Source organism: Eptatretus burgeri, chromosome 8 (assembly GCF_056783735.1).
Source record: "Eptatretus burgeri isolate ZD-2024b chromosome 8, Ebu_testis_v1, whole genome shotgun sequence".
Classification (NCBI taxonomy): Eukaryota; Metazoa; Chordata; class Myxini; order Myxiniformes; family Myxinidae; genus Eptatretus; species Eptatretus burgeri.
The window spans coordinates 24,830,995-24,851,234 of NC_140968.1; the positions used below are offsets into that span (position 1 = coordinate 24,830,995).

The 20,240-nt window shown below is 46.1% G+C and overlaps 1 protein-coding gene across 4 annotated transcripts in view; it reads right to left on the reverse strand.

Annotated features, from left to right (window-relative positions):
* Positions 1-968: 968 nt before the first annotated feature.
* TTF1 (transcription termination factor 1) overlaps positions 969-20,240 on the reverse strand; it is a 57,254-nt gene continuing 37,982 nt past the window's right edge. For 3 of the 4 annotated variants that reach the window (XM_085891203.1, XM_085891202.1, XM_085891200.1), the window contains 4 exons: positions 9,996-10,061; positions 4,393-4,478; positions 3,851-4,061; positions 969-1,311 (listed from right to left, as the gene is read on the reverse strand). In XM_085891203.1, coding sequence (XP_085747329.1) covers positions 1,299-1,311; positions 3,851-4,061; positions 4,393-4,478; positions 9,996-10,061 — 376 coding nt within the window. In that variant the 3' untranslated portion in view covers positions 969-1,298. The remainder of the gene's footprint in view (positions 1,312-3,850; positions 4,062-4,392; positions 4,479-9,995; positions 10,062-20,240) is intronic. The other variant, XM_085891201.1, reaches the window with a different exon arrangement.

The following is a 20,240-nucleotide window of genomic DNA, read 5'->3' on the forward strand; positions in this document are numbered from 1 at the left end:
AATGAGGGCATCTTGAAGTTATGCCTGTGCAAGTTTTGTTTGATTCCATGAAGTTTTGAAAAAAATTTCACCTATCGTGGCATTTTCTTCCCCAGGTTCCAATGAAACCTAATAACAACCTGTACCCATTCACCATGAAGAGGAAGCAATTCCTAATCCATCATGCATTTAGTGACAGCCAACCTTTTTCAGGAATTTGGAAATATTCCACCTGTCGGGCAGGAATTTGCTCGTATGTTTAACACAACACAAATCCTCCAACAAAAAATAAAAATAAAAATCTACCACGATACAAACATATAAACGATGAAGTACCTACAAGTCGTCTGTGTAGGATTCACATCCAATAACATCAATTAAACTTTTGTACAGCATTGTTGAACGACAAAACTGACCGACTCAAAATGGACCTTTGTAATTCTTCTTCTTCGTCTTCTTCTTCCTCTTTCCTGAAAACCAGTCAAAATTGGTTTCAGCTCAGGACTTGATTTAAACACAAACCGACTGCATTTTATAGTCGGAAGGTCCATGATGAATCAGAATTTCCATAACTTGAAAGGATTCCATGAAAAGTAAACAAATCAGCATAACTACGCATCGGAAAATGAAGGAAAACGAGGAGTGGGTGGGACAATGCCCATCAATCAGCCTAGTGGGTGAGGCCACGGTGACAATTGCCCAGGAGCCAAATAATCATTTGGTTAAGGTGGAATATCGTGTTCAGTCCAACAAGAGTATGGTGCACAAAGTGTCGGAACTTTCTTCAGTCCATGAAGCTTTCCTGTATGCACACAGCCACACACTGTCGTTCACTTGTTGCCATTGAAGTGCAGCAGAGATGAAATAAAGCTGGTGAATAAAATCACACTGCTGTACGTTATTATTGCTGCCCATGATATAACAGTAATACTATTTAAATGTGATGTATTCACACATAATCGACAACTGGATTCATCGTGCAGTCAAAATAAAACTCTTCAGCATGTAAATGTATTTTCAAAAAAGTACAGCAACAAGTAATTACATTTATAAAATGTAAAAGGATGGAGCTGTGTTATGTCAAAAAGTATGTTAACAAGGAAGGGATGGTCGGTCATAAGAAATTATCTTGTGAAACCATCACCACATCTTTCTTTGAACAAGTGTGTGTCTACCCTCATCCATTCCATCCATTGGGACCAGATGTGTGCATTGGGACTCTGTGCACGGCGTTGGTGCTGCCAAAGCTGTCTCCTTGGCTATTGGGCATAATCCTGGACGGGTCGCCACTCCGACACAGGATATCAGCAAGCTGGCACTCATTTTGCCGACCTAGGAAGGATGACAGGCAGAGTCAACCCCACCTGATATTAATTCAACAGCCTGATATTACTAATTCATTAAAGATATTATTAATGATATTAATTTAATTCAACAGTGGGATTTGAACTCAGAATCCTAGGATTCCAAGCCCACCACCCTAACCATAAAGCCAACACCAGGCATGTCTACCCTCAGGAGAGCCTGGAAACAACATCTTTCCAACCTCGTCTGAACTCTCAAACCTGTCTCCCTCATCCAAATCCTGGTGGTGTCTGGTTAAGTCTGTTTCTGGTGTATGTTCCCCTTCCATCCTCTCCCTCACTTAAAATGGCTGCAAAGCTGACACTGCCTGTGAAAATATTGAATGCTTAATCTCTGTTTGCTTCAATGCTTCAAAATCTTGGGTCCCAAACACATCACTTTCTGTACCGACCTTACTCAGTCACACCCAGCTGTTCTGAGATTCTGTGCCCCTTCCCCCGACAATGTGGAGCGTTTGCTGTCAAAGCTGGACTGATTCTGCAACCAGACCAGACGGCATCAGCCCATATATCCTAAGAACTTGATCTTGCTCACCCTCTCATTTGCTCAAGATCATCTACTATCTGCATGGAAATCAGCAAACATTACCGCTCTGCATAAAAAGGTGCAGAAACAGATCCCTTCAACTACAGACCAACCAGTCTGCTCCCAATCATCAGCAAGGTCATGGAATCCATAATCGCTTCTGACATTAAAACCTTCCTCTTCTCTAATGGCTCGATTTCTGATCAATTTGGATTCAGACCACATCACTCTCCCCTGGACATGATGCTTCTGCTTTCTCAACAACAGATGGAGGTGCTCAATGCCAGACATGACATCAGAGCCATCCCTAGAGATATCACGAGCTTTTGATACGGTCTGGCACCCCGCATTGCTCATCAAACTGTTTTCTTATGGTAGCCAAGGCAATCTCTCCACTGATGGCTCGTGGACTTCTTCTCCTGTCAGTCAACGCATGGCTCTCCATGGAATTCTCTCATCTCCTCTTCCTGTCCAAGCTGGAGCTCCTCAATGCAGTGTTCTGGGCCCTGTGCTTTTTTCTGGTTTTCATTAATATCTCCAACTCTCTGGAAAATCCTCTATCTCGTTGCTGATGACTCCACCCTCTGCTGTACCATCTGTCATCCATCAGACCGGCAAGCAGCAGCTTCTTCGCTCTCTGCAGACCTGGATAAAATCAAAAGCTGGTCAAATACTTGGAAGTTCCATCTGTTGTTTCTCCAACATGCCTCTCTCTGTTCAGTTAATTTCCTTTGATGTATTGACCATGGCCGCCCTGGAGGGATCACATATATACTCGCTATACTCCATGCAAGTTAAAGTTTTTCTGTTTGTGATATTTCTCCAGGCTAAAAACTTCTTGTGCACAAGTGTTTGTCTGATATTTGTTCTGAATAAACAGCTTAAACTGAACTAAAGGGTTTTCCGTCTTGAGGTGGCCAAAACTGCCATGACATATTCAAGCTTTTGGACCTCATTATCTGCCATGATCTTTCCTGGGAAACCACATTTCCAAGCTGGCCTCCAAAGCCAGTCACCAACTGGACATCCTCCATTGAGCAAAGTCCTTCCTTGGCACATCTGAGCTCCTCACCTCATACAAAGCTTTCATCCGCAGTCTGTGGAGTATTGCTCTCCCTTTGGGCTTGTGCTCCTGCCTCACACCGAGCTCGGCTTCACGCTGTGGAAACCAAGGCTTTTAGGATCATTGGTATCTTCCTGCAATGCAGCTGAGTCTTTAGTTCTCTCCAGGACGGTGACCTTTCTGTCTTCTACCATCTCTTCTCTGGCCTTCTCTCCCCCCCAACCCCCCTCACTCCGTGCCCTGTCCTCCCAACATTTGTGCAAGATGCTCAAGGTCTGCCAGCAACACCCTTTTAGTGAAAATGCCAAAATTAAGAATTACTGCTCACTTTCACTCTTTCATTCCTCTTTTTTTCCAGCTTCTGGAACAAACTCCCACATGCTCTTCAATCCCACTCTTCCCTCCAGGTATTGAAAACAGCTGTTCTCCACCAGCTCATATGTTCCCCCATCCTGAACCATGGCTTTTTCTACCCCTGTTAATCCACTCTAAACCCACATCCTTCAAATTCTCTGCTTTCCTTCCTGAAAGTCTTTGTAGTGTCCATCTTGTTTACCCCATGTACCCTACACAATCCCTCTCCGTTCCACAGATCTTCTCACGTCTCGGTTACCTTCCGTTTTGTGCTTCCCTCTCCCACCCCACTTGTCTCTTGATGACTCTGTTATATGTTCTGTGTGTCAGCTCTAACACGAGCCTTGACAATGTATACAAAAAAAAGAAGACTATAAACCTCTCTGCTTTTGATAATGGAAACATTCCTTCGACGTTTATTAGTTTGACTGTCATAGTGCTCGTTAACCTCTATTTGAAGAAAACTTCAATCAAAATAAAACCCAAGTGTACATGGCAACAGGAACAAAGCAGGAGTGAGAACTTAAATTTGGAGAAAATTCACAAAGTGTGCTTGCAGCTTACAAAGATGTGACAGCTTCTTCCTCTGCTTCAGGCTCTTTGACAGAAGCTTCTAATATTGAAAATAGCTTATTTAACAGGCACCACAACGTTTGCACAGGTATATCAACTTGGTTTGGTGAAACGTGAGCAGGATTGCGGTTTTTCAAATTGAGCTTTTCCTGCCGCTTCTGAAGTCTTGGCAGCACATGGTTATTCAGATAATCAGCGAGTTCTGGTGGATATCACATACAGGGAGAGAGACTTGCAGTCATGTAGTGTGGTAAAGCATTAAACAGTTTTTGTTTGAAAGAAAATGCTTATAAATTGGAAATGTACTGGGAAGAATAAATAAATTAAAAAAGATCATAATGCACATCTTCTTTCAATCTTCACAAATGCAACATGTACAGCACAGTGGGCGAAATAATTTAGGTGCAATGTGATATTGAGTCAGAGAAGCGGGTAAAACTTTCAACAAGTAATGGATTATTATCGATAGTTCGAGTACACAGACAACTATTTGGACACTGCCATTGTTTTTGGGAGCAACGTCACGGAGATACCTCCAAATGATTTGTGTCGCCACAAAGGCACGTGAAGCTCTTTCAACTTGAAAAACTGCCGCTGAAGAAAGCGAACTGGTATGTCACTGCAGGCGAGAAATAAAAAGTAATTTGGAGAAAAAACAAAAACAAACAAACAAAAAAAACACACACACAGTCCCGCATAGTAGTGCCTACAGAAAGTATACACCCCCTTTCAAAATTATCACCTTTTGTTGCCTTATAGCCTGGAATTAAATTGCATTAAACCAGACTTTTCACACCTTTATTTACACATCGTAACCCTACAAAAGAATAACAAATTCTACAAATTTCAGAAAATTAATTGAAAATACAAAACTAGAATATCTTGGGTGGATAAGTGTCCACCCCCACCCCCCTTTATAACAGCAATTGTGAATTAGCTCAGGTGTAACCAATCACCTTTAAAATCACATACCAAGTTAATTGGCCTCCACCTGTGCTAAATTGTAGTGATTCTGATTATTTCAAAATAAAATCAGCTGTTCCTATAGGTTTCATCTGCTGGGTAATGCATTTCACAGCAAAGACTCAACCATGAGCACCAAGGACCTCTGGGATAAAGTTGTGGAAAGACAGATCAGGGGATGGGTATAAAATATTTCAAATGCATTCAATATCCCTTGGAGCACAATGAAGACAATCATTAAGAAGTGGAAAGCGTATGGTACCACCAAGACCCTGCCTAGATCGGGAAATCCCTCCAAACTGGATGACCTTGCAAGGAGGAGACTGATCAGAGAGGCCAACAAGAGGACAAAGGCAACTTTGAAAGAGCTACATGCCTTTATGGCAAAGAATGGTCACTGTGTGCATGTGACAAAAACATTTACAAGGATTAACAAGAAATTAAGACACAGGAGGAGGCCATTCGGCCCATCATGCCTGCACAACACCAATACCAGATTTATCAATACGTCATTACCCCCTTCCTTTCATGTGCAGCCTTTTGGCTGCAACACTGGCATTAATTTCACCGACCTCGGAAGGATGATAGGCTGAGTCAATACCCTGGTGTTAATTCAGCGGAAAAACGGGGTTGAACTCAGGATTCTAGGATCCCAAGCCACCAACCGAACCGCTAAGCCAACACCAGGTGAAGAAGATTGCTGAAGGCATGACTTGAAGACCTCCGCCCCATAATGCCTGATCCACGATAGCATATCTGGCCCAATGCCGTATTTTTTAATATCCCAAGCACTCCACAAGTCTGGCCTGGATGGTAGGGTGGCAAGAAGGAAGCTGCGACTCAAAAAAGCCTTCCTTGAGTCCCGTTTGAGGTATGCAAAAAAAACCACTCTGGAGATTCTGGATCGATGTGGCAAAACGTTTTGTGGTCTGACAAAACCAAAATGGGACTTTTTGGCCAAAATGCAAAACGTTACGTTTGGCGCAAACCCAACACAGCACATCACCCAAAGAACACCAACCTACTGTGAAGCATGGTGGTGGTAGCGTCATGTTATGGGGATGTTTTTCATCACCAAGGACTGGTACACATGTCAGGATAGAAGGGAAAATGAATGGAGCAAAATACAGAAAAATCAATAGAGGAAAACCTGCTGCCCTCTGCAGGAAAGCTGAAATTGAGACAGAAGTTCACTTTTCAGTATGACAACGACCCAAAGCACACAGCCAAAGCTACACTGGAGTGGCTAAGGAACAAAAAGATAAATGTCCTCGAGTGGCCCAGTCAGAGCCCCGACCTAAATCCAATCGAAAATTTGTGGCATGACTTGAAGATTGCTGTCAATCAATGCTCCCCATGCAACTTGACTGAGCTTCAACAGTTTTGTTCAAAAGATTGGGAAAAGGTGAAAGTTTTGAAAGGGGGTGTCCACTTTATATAGGCACTGTATGTGGTTGTTATTTCCATTGCTTTTGTGCATTTTTCGATGGTTTCAGAACTATTGCTCATCATTCTCTCCATATTATGTTGAGCCATCAACAAAAAAATATAAAAAATGAGCAATTGAGAGTTACTGTAGTCCTTTGAACTTTTGCTGATTTAAAAACAAAACAAAACGTGATTTTATTTGTTGTAGGGTATAGTGCTAATAAACCTATTTTTAGTGAAATTCATAATTATTTGCATTTTTAGCTCGCCTGTTCGAAGAACAGAGAGCTATAGCGATACCCCCGGCGTGAGCGTCAGCATCAGCGTGAGCGTGAAAATGTTAAAGTTTTTGGTGAAAGTTATTTCCTTTCTAATGTTTTTATCTACCACACTATTTTTTACTGATTACAATATACAAATACATATATTGCTTTAAAATTATTTGGATCAGACTTCACTGCAATGCTTTATATTAGACTATATAATTAATATTATTATTAGACTAGTCTTTTAAAAACGATAAATGTATAAACAGGCGAGCATTGGGTGGCTTTGACACCAACTCTCTGGTTAATCTGGCTTCTATGTCTGAAGGATTATATATTTTAACTAGAAGGGCACTCAGTAGAGTGCATACCTCCACCCCGTAACACCTGATCCACGATAACATATCTGGCCCAATACATTTTTGAAATATCATGTTATATATCGTTTTTGAACCCTATCTTTCAATGGTGAAGAATCACTTAAAAATTTTGAGTATGGTAGTCAGATGCGGATTTGGATCTTCACCAAAATCTAACCAATTAGTCATGGTCACATACCCAACCTGTCCACCAAGTTTCGTCCGAATCCGTCCACGACTTTTTGAGATATTGTGCTATATATTAGTTTAGCCCAATTTCTCAATGGTGAAGAATCACTTAAGAATTATCAGATCCAGATCCAGATCTTCACCAAAAACTAATCAGTTCTTCCTTGTCACACACCGAAACTGTCCACAAAATTTCATTCAGATTCATCTCATACTTTTTGAGATATCCTGTACACAGACACACAGACAGAAAGGGGTGAAAATATAACCTCCTTAACCTTTGGTGGCAGAGGAAAAACAAGAAAGGTGCTTCCAACCAAAAAGTAAACAAGAAAAAGAGCAATCAGAGATTGCAGACCCTCACCTGGACTGCTTACGTGTAGTGCATTTTGTGTGGCATTTGTGTACTCGTGTGCTACGTAATTAATAAGAGACATAATTAGAACTGCCACTTTTAACTGATGGCTGTGATGACCGGGTACCAAGACGTCCCGCTTTGACCGGACACCTGACCCATGACGTTTTGAAAAATTCTTACTCATAATTCAATTGAATTTAGAATGGTATTAAAATAAATTCAATTCAAATCACATGGAAGACCAAATAGGTACGGTCCTGCATTGAAGTCACATCAAAAGGAACCCAAACAAGTGAGAAGCAAAGATGAAGCCATCAGGAGGAATCTGGATAGGATTCATATTTCAGCTGCAACAACTCCACTCTCAAACCCATCCAGGCACAGCCAAGTGAGCCCGATTCAAAAAAATAAAAATAAAAAATAATTTTAAAAAAAGGAATGCATATCAAAATTTTAAAAATAATTCTGGCTACCAGACCATGGGTCCAATCAAGTTGAAATTTAAAGCATGTATCTCTCATCACTACAAGATCACAACTGTGAAGTTTCACGTCGATTGATTAAGCAGTTCCAGAGAAAATATTATTTAATCTTTTCTTCAATCCAATATGGCTGCCAAACCATGTGACCTATCAATTATTGCAAAACAAACTTGTACACCCATGGCTTGGGGAACATTTGTGTGAAGTTTCCCCTCGATTTAACCAGCCATTCTGGAAAAGAATTTTTTTTATAGGTTTTCTGGTAAATCCAATATGGCTGCCAAACCATGTGACCAATGACATAATTTGTGTGAACCTTTTGCTCATCATGTATAAGCAGTCATACGTGTAATGTTTCACCTTGATCTGTTCAGCCACTTCAGAGAAGATTTTTGAAGGTTTAATAGGAAAGAAAGAAAAAAAAGGCTGCCGAATCATTTGAGTGATGACATCATCAATTCTTTTTCTGTCGACCATTTTATCCCCAGATGACCCTCAAAAATTTTCATACTGATCAGATGAAGTGTTCTGATTATCAAAACGAAGGCACCTATATCAAAATAAAATATATATTTTTTTTTTAAATCACATTCCCCATAAAAGAGCACTTGCCATGTGCCAAGTTTCAATTTTTTCCTTGGTGTGGTTTCAGAGATAGAGGTCAAAAGTTTTTCCATTTTTTCCAACATGGCTGCCACAACATGTGACCTATGACATAATTATCATTAAAACATTCTACAAGAGTAGTCGCACCTATGGTGAAAATGTTGTCTCAATCCAACAAGCGGTTGCGGAGAAAAACACAAGTTTTGTGCAGACAAAACAAACAAACAGACCAAAATGGAATACCCTCTCCTTCAGCGAGGGTAACTAGATATACTCTGCTAATTTAAGTAATAAGCAAGAACAGACTTGGTCTCAGGTGACATTTCACTTGCTTCCCAGTGAGCTTCCTCAGGCCAATGGACCCTGCGTCACATCACTTATCCGCTATGATTCCCAATGCGACCACTCATTTCTGGTAAAGTGCCGGTACACAAGTTCATTGGAGGAGTGCTTTCATTTTACCAAACCTCAAGCAAATAAACATCAAATCACATCATTGATGGTCTGCTTTTATTACTACTTAATTGTGATCTGGTGTTGTATGTGTCAACGTGAGTGGGTGCGTGTGCTTGTTGTTTTTGTATTTCCATGGCACAAACATGGCAGGGGTTGCCTGGTTGGTAGAGCTTACATTAAATGTTGTGCATGTGTGGGTGTGGTGTTGGGGACCGAACGCTGTTTTCTTTCTTTTTTCTTTGTTCACACCATCTAGTTTTTGCCATTTGCTTCAGAGGTGGGTATTGTTTGGGTATGTACAGTCTCCCCAGTCAAACCACCATCTCTTGACATGCCATGCTTTCAGTGTCAATCTGTCATTTTGTTGAACGTAGTGTCGAGGACATGAGCCCCATCAAGGTCAAATTTTTTTTGCAAGATTGCAGGCAATAACACACTCCAGCTGACTGTCACCTTTCCAAAGCCAACTGCTCTATCATGTTCATCCAGCGTTTGTTCATCAAAATTCCTTCCACGACGAATGGTAAACTTCTCCGGATTTTCAGTTGATATTGTGTCCTTTAGTTTTCAAATGACATTGCGGATGGCGCGTAGAGGCTTGGAGTCCACACCAATTTCTCGAAAGTTCGAGGATCGCACCTTCGCTTGCACCATTTCGGCAATGCGAGGTCGAATTTCCCCATAAAGGACATACAAGACAGATTACAAAGGAAAGAGCATTAAAAAGAGTTTTAAGAGAAAAGCGGTTTAAGATTAGGGAGGGAAGATGACAGATTTCTCGATAAATATCGATGCAGAATCCGATACAGTATCACAATTAAATGACCACACTCTCATGTTAATATATGCACAAAGGGAATAACTATCTCTAAGCTATGCAATCATAACCCTGAGAAGCCATTTCCACAACACAATGTAGCAGATGTACATGACAGCAACACTCTCCTTGAGTTTTCATCTTTTGTTCAACTTCTCTCATTACCTTCCTTCCTATTCATGTGATCCGTTTTACAAACGACCAGAACTCACCACATTTCATGGCTGACAGCTTCCCATTTCACATGTGCTTCATCATCAACACCTTGGTTGTTGAGGCTAAGAGACAAATGTGAAAACAAAAGCATTGAAAAGGGTGGGTGATGTAGTCAGAAATTATTTTGTGCACACAACACAATAATGTGTATAATATAAATTAGCTTTCGTGGAAATCAGAGATAAAATGGCAATTACACCCTTGTGCAAATTAATTGACTCAAACGTCAAAACAAAGAAAACTAGAGGGGGAGCACTCGGTAGAGTGCAAAACCTCCGCCGCCAATACTGCAAGGTCACTCAAGTGAACCTGATATCCTATTCATTCAATTTGACATCAACAGTGCTCACAGAGTTATAGTTTGCAACTTTCCCTTTTAACTTTTACATACTCAATTCATTCGTCATAACTAGATTCCTTGAGACAGAAATTGATTTTATGTGGGTATATCTGTGCTGTGTCACGTGGTTGGGTTTTCGTATATCAGGCCTCGCCCGCTAGGGGTGGTAGGAATGTGCTTCTGGTCGCGCAATAAAGCGGAGTAGATGGTGGCCCGCGTGCTTCTTGCGTCCCCCTGCACCGCGTACACTCTAGTTGGCTGACGAGGATGGTTGAATACGGACTTATGCCCGTTTTCGACGGAGACGACTTCGAATTGTTTTCGGAGCAATTGAAATGCTATTTCCAGGCGAACGATGTGGTCGACGAGAGCAAACAGAAGTCGATCTTGCTCGCTTCGCTTTCGCCGGAGCATTATCGGCTGCTGGGTGATTTAGTGGCACCGAACAGGCCCCGGGATGACGGGCTGTCGTTTCGGGACATTGTGGAGAAAATGAAAGCACACATGGCGCCGGAGAAGTCGTTGCAGCTCGCTCGATTCCAGTTCGATCGCCTCTCGAAAGGGGCAGAGGAACGCGTCGCTGAGTTCGTGGCGCGGATTAAGCATTCTTCTGTGGCCTGCAAGTTCACGGCGGGGGAGCGGCCAGCTCGGCTCAGAGATCGTTTTATTGCTGGTTTACGAGATGCGAAAATGGTTTCAGCGGTTTTATGGCTGAAGGATGAAGCCATTACATTCGACTAGGCGGTCAGCACGGCTACAGCGGTCGAGCAGACTCGCGGGGATGTTCGAGCCATCACCGGCCACGCGGGGTCGCGAGCACCCCGGGACGCGCGCACGACCTTCGATGCGGGTCGGACGTCGCCACGTGGCCGCGCGTGCGGCGGGGTGACCCCGCGGACATGCTTGGGATGTGGAGGTCGACACCTGCGCCGTGCATGCCCGTGTAAAGGCAACGTGTGTTTGAATTGTCACAAGGTGGGTCATTTGGCGCGTGTGTGCCGTGGGGCGACGGCCACCGTTAAGGTCGTGGACGGCGATGTGCGAGGCGACTCGGGGCGGAACCAGCGGCCGTTGTTGAGCCTGTTTTCAATTGGCCCGGCGACGGCACACCCGATGATGGTGGAAGTCGAAGTGACCGAAACGCCGATCACGTTCCAGGTCGATACGGGAGCAGCGGTGTCGCTCATCGGCGAGCAGACCGCGCGTAGACTCAACGGCTTGAAGCTTATCAGGTCAAACCTCACGCTGTTCACGTACACCCGCGAGAAGATAACGCCAGTCGGGATGGCAGACGTGTCTGTGCGGTACCAAGGCCAGGTCGCCACGCTTCGGGTGTACGTCGTGCGGGGGAGCGGGCCGTCTCTCCTCGGCCGAGATTGGATGGCCCGCATCAGGCTAGACTGGGCCGCAGTTCACCTTGTGCAACCCGTGCCAAGCCAGTGGGAGGATCAGTTGGAGGAGATTCTTCAAAGACATCAAGGGTTGTTTAGCGACGACCTTGGGAAACTCAAGGGCATGGAGGCAAAACTCTTCTTGAAGGAGGGGGTGGTTCCTCGGTTTTGTAAACCGCGTCCGGTGCCGTATGCCCTGCGGGACAAGGTCAAGGGTGAACTGGATAGGCTGGAGGCCTGTGGAGTGATCGAACGGGTGTCGTGCTCGGATTGGGCCACCCCGGTGGTCACGGTGCTGAAACGGAATGGAGATGTCCGATTGTGCGGGGACTTCAAATCCACGGTTAACCCGGGGCTCAGCGTGGAGCAATATCCATTGCCATCAATCGATGAAATATATGCGCGATTGGCGGGGAGTCAATACTTCACGAAGCTAGACCTGCGTGATGCATATTTTCACCTGCCGATGGATCCCGGGAGTAGCGAGCTTTTGACAATCAACACGTGTCAAGGACTCTATCGATATACCCGACTCTGTTTTGGGATTGCTTCGGCCCCAGCTTTGTGGCAGAAAGCCATGGATCAGGTTTGCATTGGCCTGCCCGCTCAGACCTACCTGGACGATGTGCTCATTGCGGGGAAAACGGCGGACGAGCATCTTGCGAACATTGCCCAAGTGCTGATGAAGCTAGAAGCGTGCGGCCTGCGCTTGAACAGGGACAAGTGCGCGTTCTTCAAGCAGCGCTTGGAATACCTCGGGCACATCATCACGCCGGAGGGGCTGTTGAAAGGTCCTCAGAAGGTGGAAGCGATTCAACACATGCCACCGCCTCGCGACAAGACGCAGCTGCGCTCGTTCATTGGTATGGCCCAGTATTATCAAAGGTTCGTGCGCGGGCTCAGCTCACAACTTGCGCCGTTAACGCGGTTGCTCAAGAAGGCCGAGCGCTGGGCTTGGGGGCCTGCACACCAGGCGTCGTTCGACCGCGTCAAGCGGCTGCTCACAGAGGATACGGTCCTCGTGCACTACGAGCCTGCGCGTCCGCTCCTATTGGCATGCGACAGCTCTGCATATGGCATCGGGGCAGTGCTCTCCCACAGGATGGACGATGGTTCCGAGCGGCCTGTTTGTTTTGCATCCCAGACCCTGTCCACAGCAGAGCGCGGATATGCCCAGATTGAGCGTGAGGCTCTCAGCCTCGTCTGGGGTGTGCAGAGGTTTCATCAATACCTGCTGGGGCGGCATTTCACTTTGCAGACGGATCACAAACCGCTTCAATTCATCCTGAGACCCAAACGCGGGGTGCCGGTGGTAGCAGCTGCGCGAATACAGCGGTGGTGTCTGTTTCTGGGTGCTTACGATTATGATATTCAGTTCCGAAGCACCGAGAAGCATGCTAACTGCGACGGGCTCTCACGCTTGCCGTGTGCGGAGGGTCCAGCTGCGTCTGAGTTGAGCGACCGGGTCGATGTGTTCGCGCTGGGCCAGGTCCAAAGCAGGCCGGTCACGGCCAGGCAGGTCGCGGTGGAATCGGCTCGTGATCCGGTGCTTGCCCGTGTCGTCCAGGCGATTTCTACGGGGAATTGGAGCGATCTGCCTTCGACACCGGCATTTCAACCTTTCACGTCACGCGCAGCGGAGCTGTCGTTGGTCCAACAGTGCGTAATGTGGGGAATGAGGACTGTGATTCCACCGAAGTTCAGGCAGCGGTGTTTGGATGAGCTGCATGTCAGTCACCTTGGCATCGTGAAGACCAAGAGTCTTGCTCGTAGCCTGTTGTGGTGGCCGGGGTTGGACAAAGACATTGAGCAGTTGGTTAAGCGTTGCGACACGTGCCAGACAGATGCTGATAACCCGCGTCGAGCTTCGGGTCTCTGGCCTGTGCCAGACCGAGCTTGGCAGAGGGTCCATGTAGATTTTGCGGGACCGGTTAATGGCAAAATGTTTTTGATTGTGATCGATGCATTCTCTAAATGGCCGGAGGTTGTAGAAATGCAGCATATATCAGCAAACATTACAGTAGAGAAACTGCGGACGATCTTTGCTAATAAAGGGTTGCCGGAGATCCTGGTGTCTGATAACGGTCCGCAGTTCATCGCAGGTGTATTTGATGAGTTTATGCGTCAAAATGGTATTCGACACCTAAGGTCCGCACCGTATCATCCTGAGACGAATGGCCAAGCTGAGTAGTTTGTCAAGATGTTGAAGCGGGCTTTGCGCAGGGGGGGTGTTGCACCTGTGCAGACGGTGGTCGATGTCTTTTTGTTCCATTACAGGAACGCAGTTCATCCTGTCACGGGTGATTCGCCTGCCATTCGTCTCTATGGACGGGCTTTGCGGTCCAGGCTGGATTTGCTGCGACCTGGAGTGTCGGGGAGTGGGGCAATGTCGCGTCCGACGCGGCTGCGCAGCTTCGAGGTGGGGCAACGGGTAATGGTACGCGATTATTTCCACTGTTCCAAATGGGTGCCGGCGGTGGTCTCTGTGGTGCTGGGGCCGGCGAATTGCATGGTGCGGACTGTTGGTGGGGATGTGTGGAAGCGGCACGTGGACCAAATGTATGATCGCTGTTCAGCGTCACCCCCCCCCCCCACACCTCCCCGGGCCGGACGATGCGGGACCCCCACCGGTAGTATCGCCGGCACCTGACGTTGTGTCGCCGGGGCTGGTTGGGCCGACGCCAAGGGGGTCTTCGCCTGATGCCGTCCTACCCGGGGACGTCGAGCAGGCTGGGCGGTCGGGGGTGGCTGGTGCTGCGGAAAGTGCGAGTCCGGCGAGGGTGTCACCTCGACCGAGCCGGGAGGCGTCTGAGCCTGGGCTGTCTGGTGGCGCTGCCCGTCCGAGGCGGGTCAGGGTGCGGCCGCGGTACTTGGAGGATTATGAGTGTTGATGGGTTTCTGATGGTCATGTTGTGATTGTCCGTTCATCGTGTGACGGGTCATTTTACGAGGGGAGGAGTGTGCTGTGTCACGTGGTTGGGTTTTCGTATATCAGGCCTCGCCCGCTAGGGGTGGCAGGAATGTGCTTCTGGTCGCGCAATAAAGCGGAGTAGATGGTGGCCCGCGTGCTTCTTGCGTCCCCCTGCACCGCGTACACTCTAATATCCACCTGAAGTTCCAAAATCAGCCGCACCAAAGAAGAAGAACGACCATCCTCTACAAAAAGTATGGTCAGAAAGGTACGACAACTCCCGCCCCGATATTCTGAGCAGCGTAAACAGAAATGACAGTTGGGGCGGGTCCCGCAGAGCGGCGTAAACAGAAATGACGGTTGGGGCGGGTCCCGCAGAAAGCAATGTCAACAACCCCCACGCGCGGATGCGCTGGGCAGCGCGCTGAGGGGGGAGGGGTCGTGGCACGCACGGAACGCATAGAAAGCGAGGAAGGAAGCAAACAGAGAGAGGTTCTTGTGGGACATCGACGGAGCAGCATAAGAAAGCCAGGGAGAAGTGAAAGCGAGAGAGGTCTGAAAGAGCGCTCCTGTCGTCGCAGTCATCTTCTTCCTCCTCCTCCGCACGGTTGCGAGTCGGACACCACCCCATCTCACCTCAGCCGGGTACGGCTGAGCTGGCCCGTCCTTCGGCGACCGGAGCCCCCCCCCCGGGAAGGAGTGGACGTCCAGCCGCGCGTACGCGGCCAGGTAGCCAGCCATCCTGGTCCTCAGTCCGACTATCCTCCAGGCTGGAGGTCCCATTAAAGACCATTGAGGTCCACTTCTGTCTGTGTGTCTTTAAGTCTTCCAGTCTTTAAGTAGTGAAACTATTTAAGTGCCTGTGCTGTATATATACTTGCATTTATTATATTCGGTATAAATCTGTTCTTTTGTGTTCCTTAGTTCCCCATTATTGCATTATAAATAAGGATCCCCATTTGTTGAATGTTCTCAGCTCGTCGTGTCCATTCTTGCATTGACTGAGCATGTCGCGTGTTGGGAAGTTAGCAGCCATTGCCGGGGTAGCAGGGTAATCGGGACCGACGGAAATCGGCGATTAAACCGCTCGGGATGGCACATGGAATGAGCACGCTAAGCAGCTTGTTTCGTACGAGTGCCGTCGAGGATGAACTTCCCCGGTAGTTTGGACCACGTGGGTATTTAAGTAAATTGAAATTGGCAATCGACCCTACCCCACATGGCCTGTCTATTGGCGAGCTCGGTTCAAAAGAAAGGACCCGTGCTCTTCTGACTTTTCCGAACAGTACGATCTGAATTCCGGGCGATCGGTCGAGCCGACTCTACTGCTCCATCTGGTGGTCGTGCTCGCGGCCGACGTCCCGGCCCCGCAATAGTATGTCCACCTTTATTGTTTTTCACCTCTTGAACTCACTTTGGCATAGAATCGATCAAATTTTCACAGTTTTCCTTGATCTGTTCATCATGGTACCAGAGCTGCATTATGGCCTCTATTAGCTTGGTTTTCGTGGAACAGTCCATTTTGCGCAGGTGAGATTTAATGATGGACCACAGATTTTCGATTGGATTCAAATCTCGAGAGTTTCCTGGCCAGTCCAACACCTTTATCTTGTTCTTTTGAAGAAATTAGTCACCACCTTCGACGTATGGCAAGGAGCAAGATCGTGCTGGAACACCCCTGAACCATCTGGAAACGCCTTCCGCATGTCTGGAATCGCTTTTTCCTCTATCACTTCAATGTATTGGGCAGTATTCATCATCCCATGGATGGGACGAAGAGATCCCATGCCAGCATAACTGAAACAACCCCAAAACATTTTCTTTTCAGGGTGTTTTACGCATTGGTCGATGTGACATTCATGGACCTACTCACCTGGGGAACGGCGAACATGTTGACTCCTGTGTCCTTGAACGAAAAAGTGGCTCTTGTCGGAAAACATCACTTTCTGCCAGTCCTCCTTCGTCCAGTTCTGATACTTCTTGGCCCAAAGCAAATTTTTACCCATCATTTTCTTCATCAGTAGTCTCTTGACTGATCTTCGGGCTATCCGACTCACATTCAGGAGCCTTCTTCGAACAGTGCTGGAACTCACAGCGACTCCTGATCTGGCTAGATCTTTTTGCAGATCATTGCTGGTCTTTCGAGGATCAAGTTTGCTTTGACGAATCAAAAACAAATCGTTTCTTGGTGTCGTTTTAATTTTTCTTCCACACTTTCCTTTACGCTTTGGTGACAGAGATCCAGTTGTGACGCCTTGGTTGGTAACACTGAACAACAAAAAATTTTTTACTGGAGATGTGTAAAGTGATTTAGACTAATTTGGGTACGCTGATTTCAAAAATCATAACCGTTTTGCTGTATCACGTCAGGATTTTCAGGAACAGAAATATTCCCATTGCCTAGAAGTCAGGATTTCAATGAAATTTACAAAAATTCATTTATTCATTTATTTCATCATGAATGCTTCAAAATTATAGAAATTACAGAAAAACTCCACTAGAATGTAATTAAAAATGCTTTAGGCATTTGGCTTTGCGTTTGTGCTGCTCTGTGTGAGTTTCACGATGCAGGAACCAGCAGAAATCGCCCATCATGTTCGGGTTGTGCCGCCCTTGGTAACGCGTCTCCATGAGTGAAATCTCTTGGTGGAATCGCTCGCCGTGCTCGTCCGAGACTGCTCCCAAGTTGTCAGGGAAGAAGTTCAGGTGCTGGTGTAGGAAATGGATTTTCAGGGACATCCTGGAGCCAAGTTTCCTGAAAGACTCCAGCAGCTGCTGCACTATTTCTTCATAGTTGTCCGCGCGCTCGTTCCCCAAGAAGTTGTCCGTCACAGCTTTGAAGCTCCTCCACGCTGCCAGCTCTTTGGGGTTTAGAGTTGTCGGTAAAGTTTCGTCCTTCATAATCTGTCGGATTTGCGGTCCAACAAAGACACCAGCCTTGATCTTGGCCTCCGACAAGGTGTTGCCAAACTTTTCCTTGAGGTATAAAAACCCACGCCCATTCAGATCCATTGCCCGTACAAAACTTTTCATCAAGCCGAGCTTTATGTGGAGTGGTGGAAGGAAAACCTTGGCTGGGTCGACAAGGGCGACATGCTTCACGTTGTGTCGACCAGGTACATGCTCTTTTCGCTCTTCCCAATCTTTCTTCGTCCAGTGATTCTTGTCGTCTCTGCTATCCCAGAGACAAAGGAAGCACATGTATTTCGTGTAGCCTGACTGCAGCCCTAACAACAGCGCCACCACTTTCAAGTCTCCGCAGATGTGCCAGTTGAAGTCATTGTACTTGATGGAATCAAGCAGCTGCCGCATAGTCTCAGAGGTCTCTGTCATGCCGAACGCGCGAGCCAGTGGGACTGATGGTTTCTCGTTGCCATTGTGGAGCAAAACAGCCTTCAAGCTGTTCTTCCCCGAGTCGATGAAGAGGCGCCAGTCTGCAGGATCGTGATCACACCCAAGTTCTTTCAACAGACCGTTAATGTCACTGCAGAATGTCATCGTGTCTTCCATCTCAAAGAACTCAGCCATGTCTCTGTGACGTGCTCTGAACAAGGATATCTTGGTGTTAGGTTCAAGTAGATTCCACTGCTGCAGCCTTGATCCAAGCAGCTCTGCCTTCGCCTTTGACAGCGAGAGATCTCTTACAAGATCATTTAAGTCTCCCTGGTTCAGAAGGTGTGATTCTTGAGTGTCGGGTTCAAAAGGTTCATCATCACCATCCTCTTCACCACTGCTTACAGCTATGTTCTGATCAGCTGGAGGTGTTGGAACGGGGTTCTCGTCATCATGAGGCACAGGTTTACGAACAGAGACGCAGTCAGCGTACTTGATGTGACCTTTATTCTTCTTGTTGAAGCCGGCGATGCTTGTGCAGCAGAAATAACAATCATCATGATGATTCTGCGGCTCACGCCATATCATGGGCACCGCAAATGGCATGCTCGCGCGCTTGCCCACCAACCACTGAGTCAAGGTTGTGTGACAGCTTGTGCAGCAGATGTGTGGTGCCCAGCTCTGTTCTTGGTCCCCCACCTTACACCCAGTAGTGAAAGTAGGCGGCCTTCATTTTCACTGCTGTAGATATACTTCACTGTTGATCTTTTTTGGTATACCGACCACAGACATAACAGAAGTTGTCAGGATGATTGGTACAGGAACGCCTACTCATCTTTATCTGAAAGAAAGATATATAACACAAGTTAACAACAATTGTACGAAATAGACATGTTAAAGACATATGTAAATTTCATTGAAATCCTGACTTCTAGGCAATGGGAATATTTCTGTTCCTGAAAATCCTGACGTGATACAGCAAAACGGTTATGATTTTTGAAATCAGCGTACCCAAATTAGTCTTAATCACTTTACACATCTCCAGTAAAAAAAATTTTTTGAAATTTGTTGTTCAGTGAATCCGTGAGACGGAGCGCTGACTGACACCTACAATCATCGCGATCTCTCTCTGTGACTTCTCAGAGTGCTCGAATAGCGTAAAAATCTTCGTCCGCTTCCGAGGAGTGATGTCCATCGTCTCTCACGAGCAGTGTGTTGAATGCCGAGTGAAACAATGGGGCTGACGTAAGGATCCCTATTGCATCACCCACCCAAAGTTCACGCATGTGCAGTACAGCTAGATCCAAACTTCTCCTGAAAAAGTTCTAACAAATGCCAATGACCTAAAGATAATAATAAACATGAATTTCATTGTAAAAACGGGTATATTATGGAGGGATAACACAAAATGTTCGAAAAGTGTGAAAAAACGTTAGTGAGTCAATTAATTTGCACAAGGGTGTATAACATTATACTATGTTGCAAGTTATATTAATCAACTATACATGCAAATGATTTATGTACAGTGGGGAGAACAAGTATTTGATACACTGCCGATTTTGCAGGTTTTCCCACTTACAAAGCACGTAGAGGTCTGTAATTTTTATCGTAGGTACACTTCAACTGTGAAAGATGGAATCTAAAACAAAAATCCTGAAAATCACATTGTATGATTTTTTAATAATTAATTTGCATTTTATTGCATGAAATAAGTATTTGATCACCTACCAACAAGTAAGAATTCCGGCTCTCACAGACCTGTTAGTTTTGTCTTTAAGAAGCCCTCCCATTCTCCACTCATTACCTGTATTAACTGCACCAGTTTTAACTCGTTATCTGCATAAAAGTCAGCTGTCCACACTCAATCAATCAGACTCCAACCTCTCCACAATGGGCAAGACCAGACAGCTGTCTAAGGACATCAGGGACAAAATTGTAGACTTGCACAAGGCTGGGATGGGCTACAGGACAATAGGCAAGCAGCTTGGTGAGAAGGCAACAACTGTTGGCACAATTATTAGAAAAAGTGAAGAAGTTCAAGATAACAGTCAATCTCCTTCGGTCTGGGGCTCCATGCAAGATCTTACCTCGTGGAGCCTCAATGATCATGAGAAAGGTGAGGGATCAGCCCAGAACTACATGGCAGGACCTGGTCAATGACCTGAAGAGAGCTGGGACCACAGTATCAAAGAAAGCCATAAGTAACACACTACGCCATCATGGATTAAAATCCTGCTGCACACGCAAGGTCCCTCTGCTCAAGCCC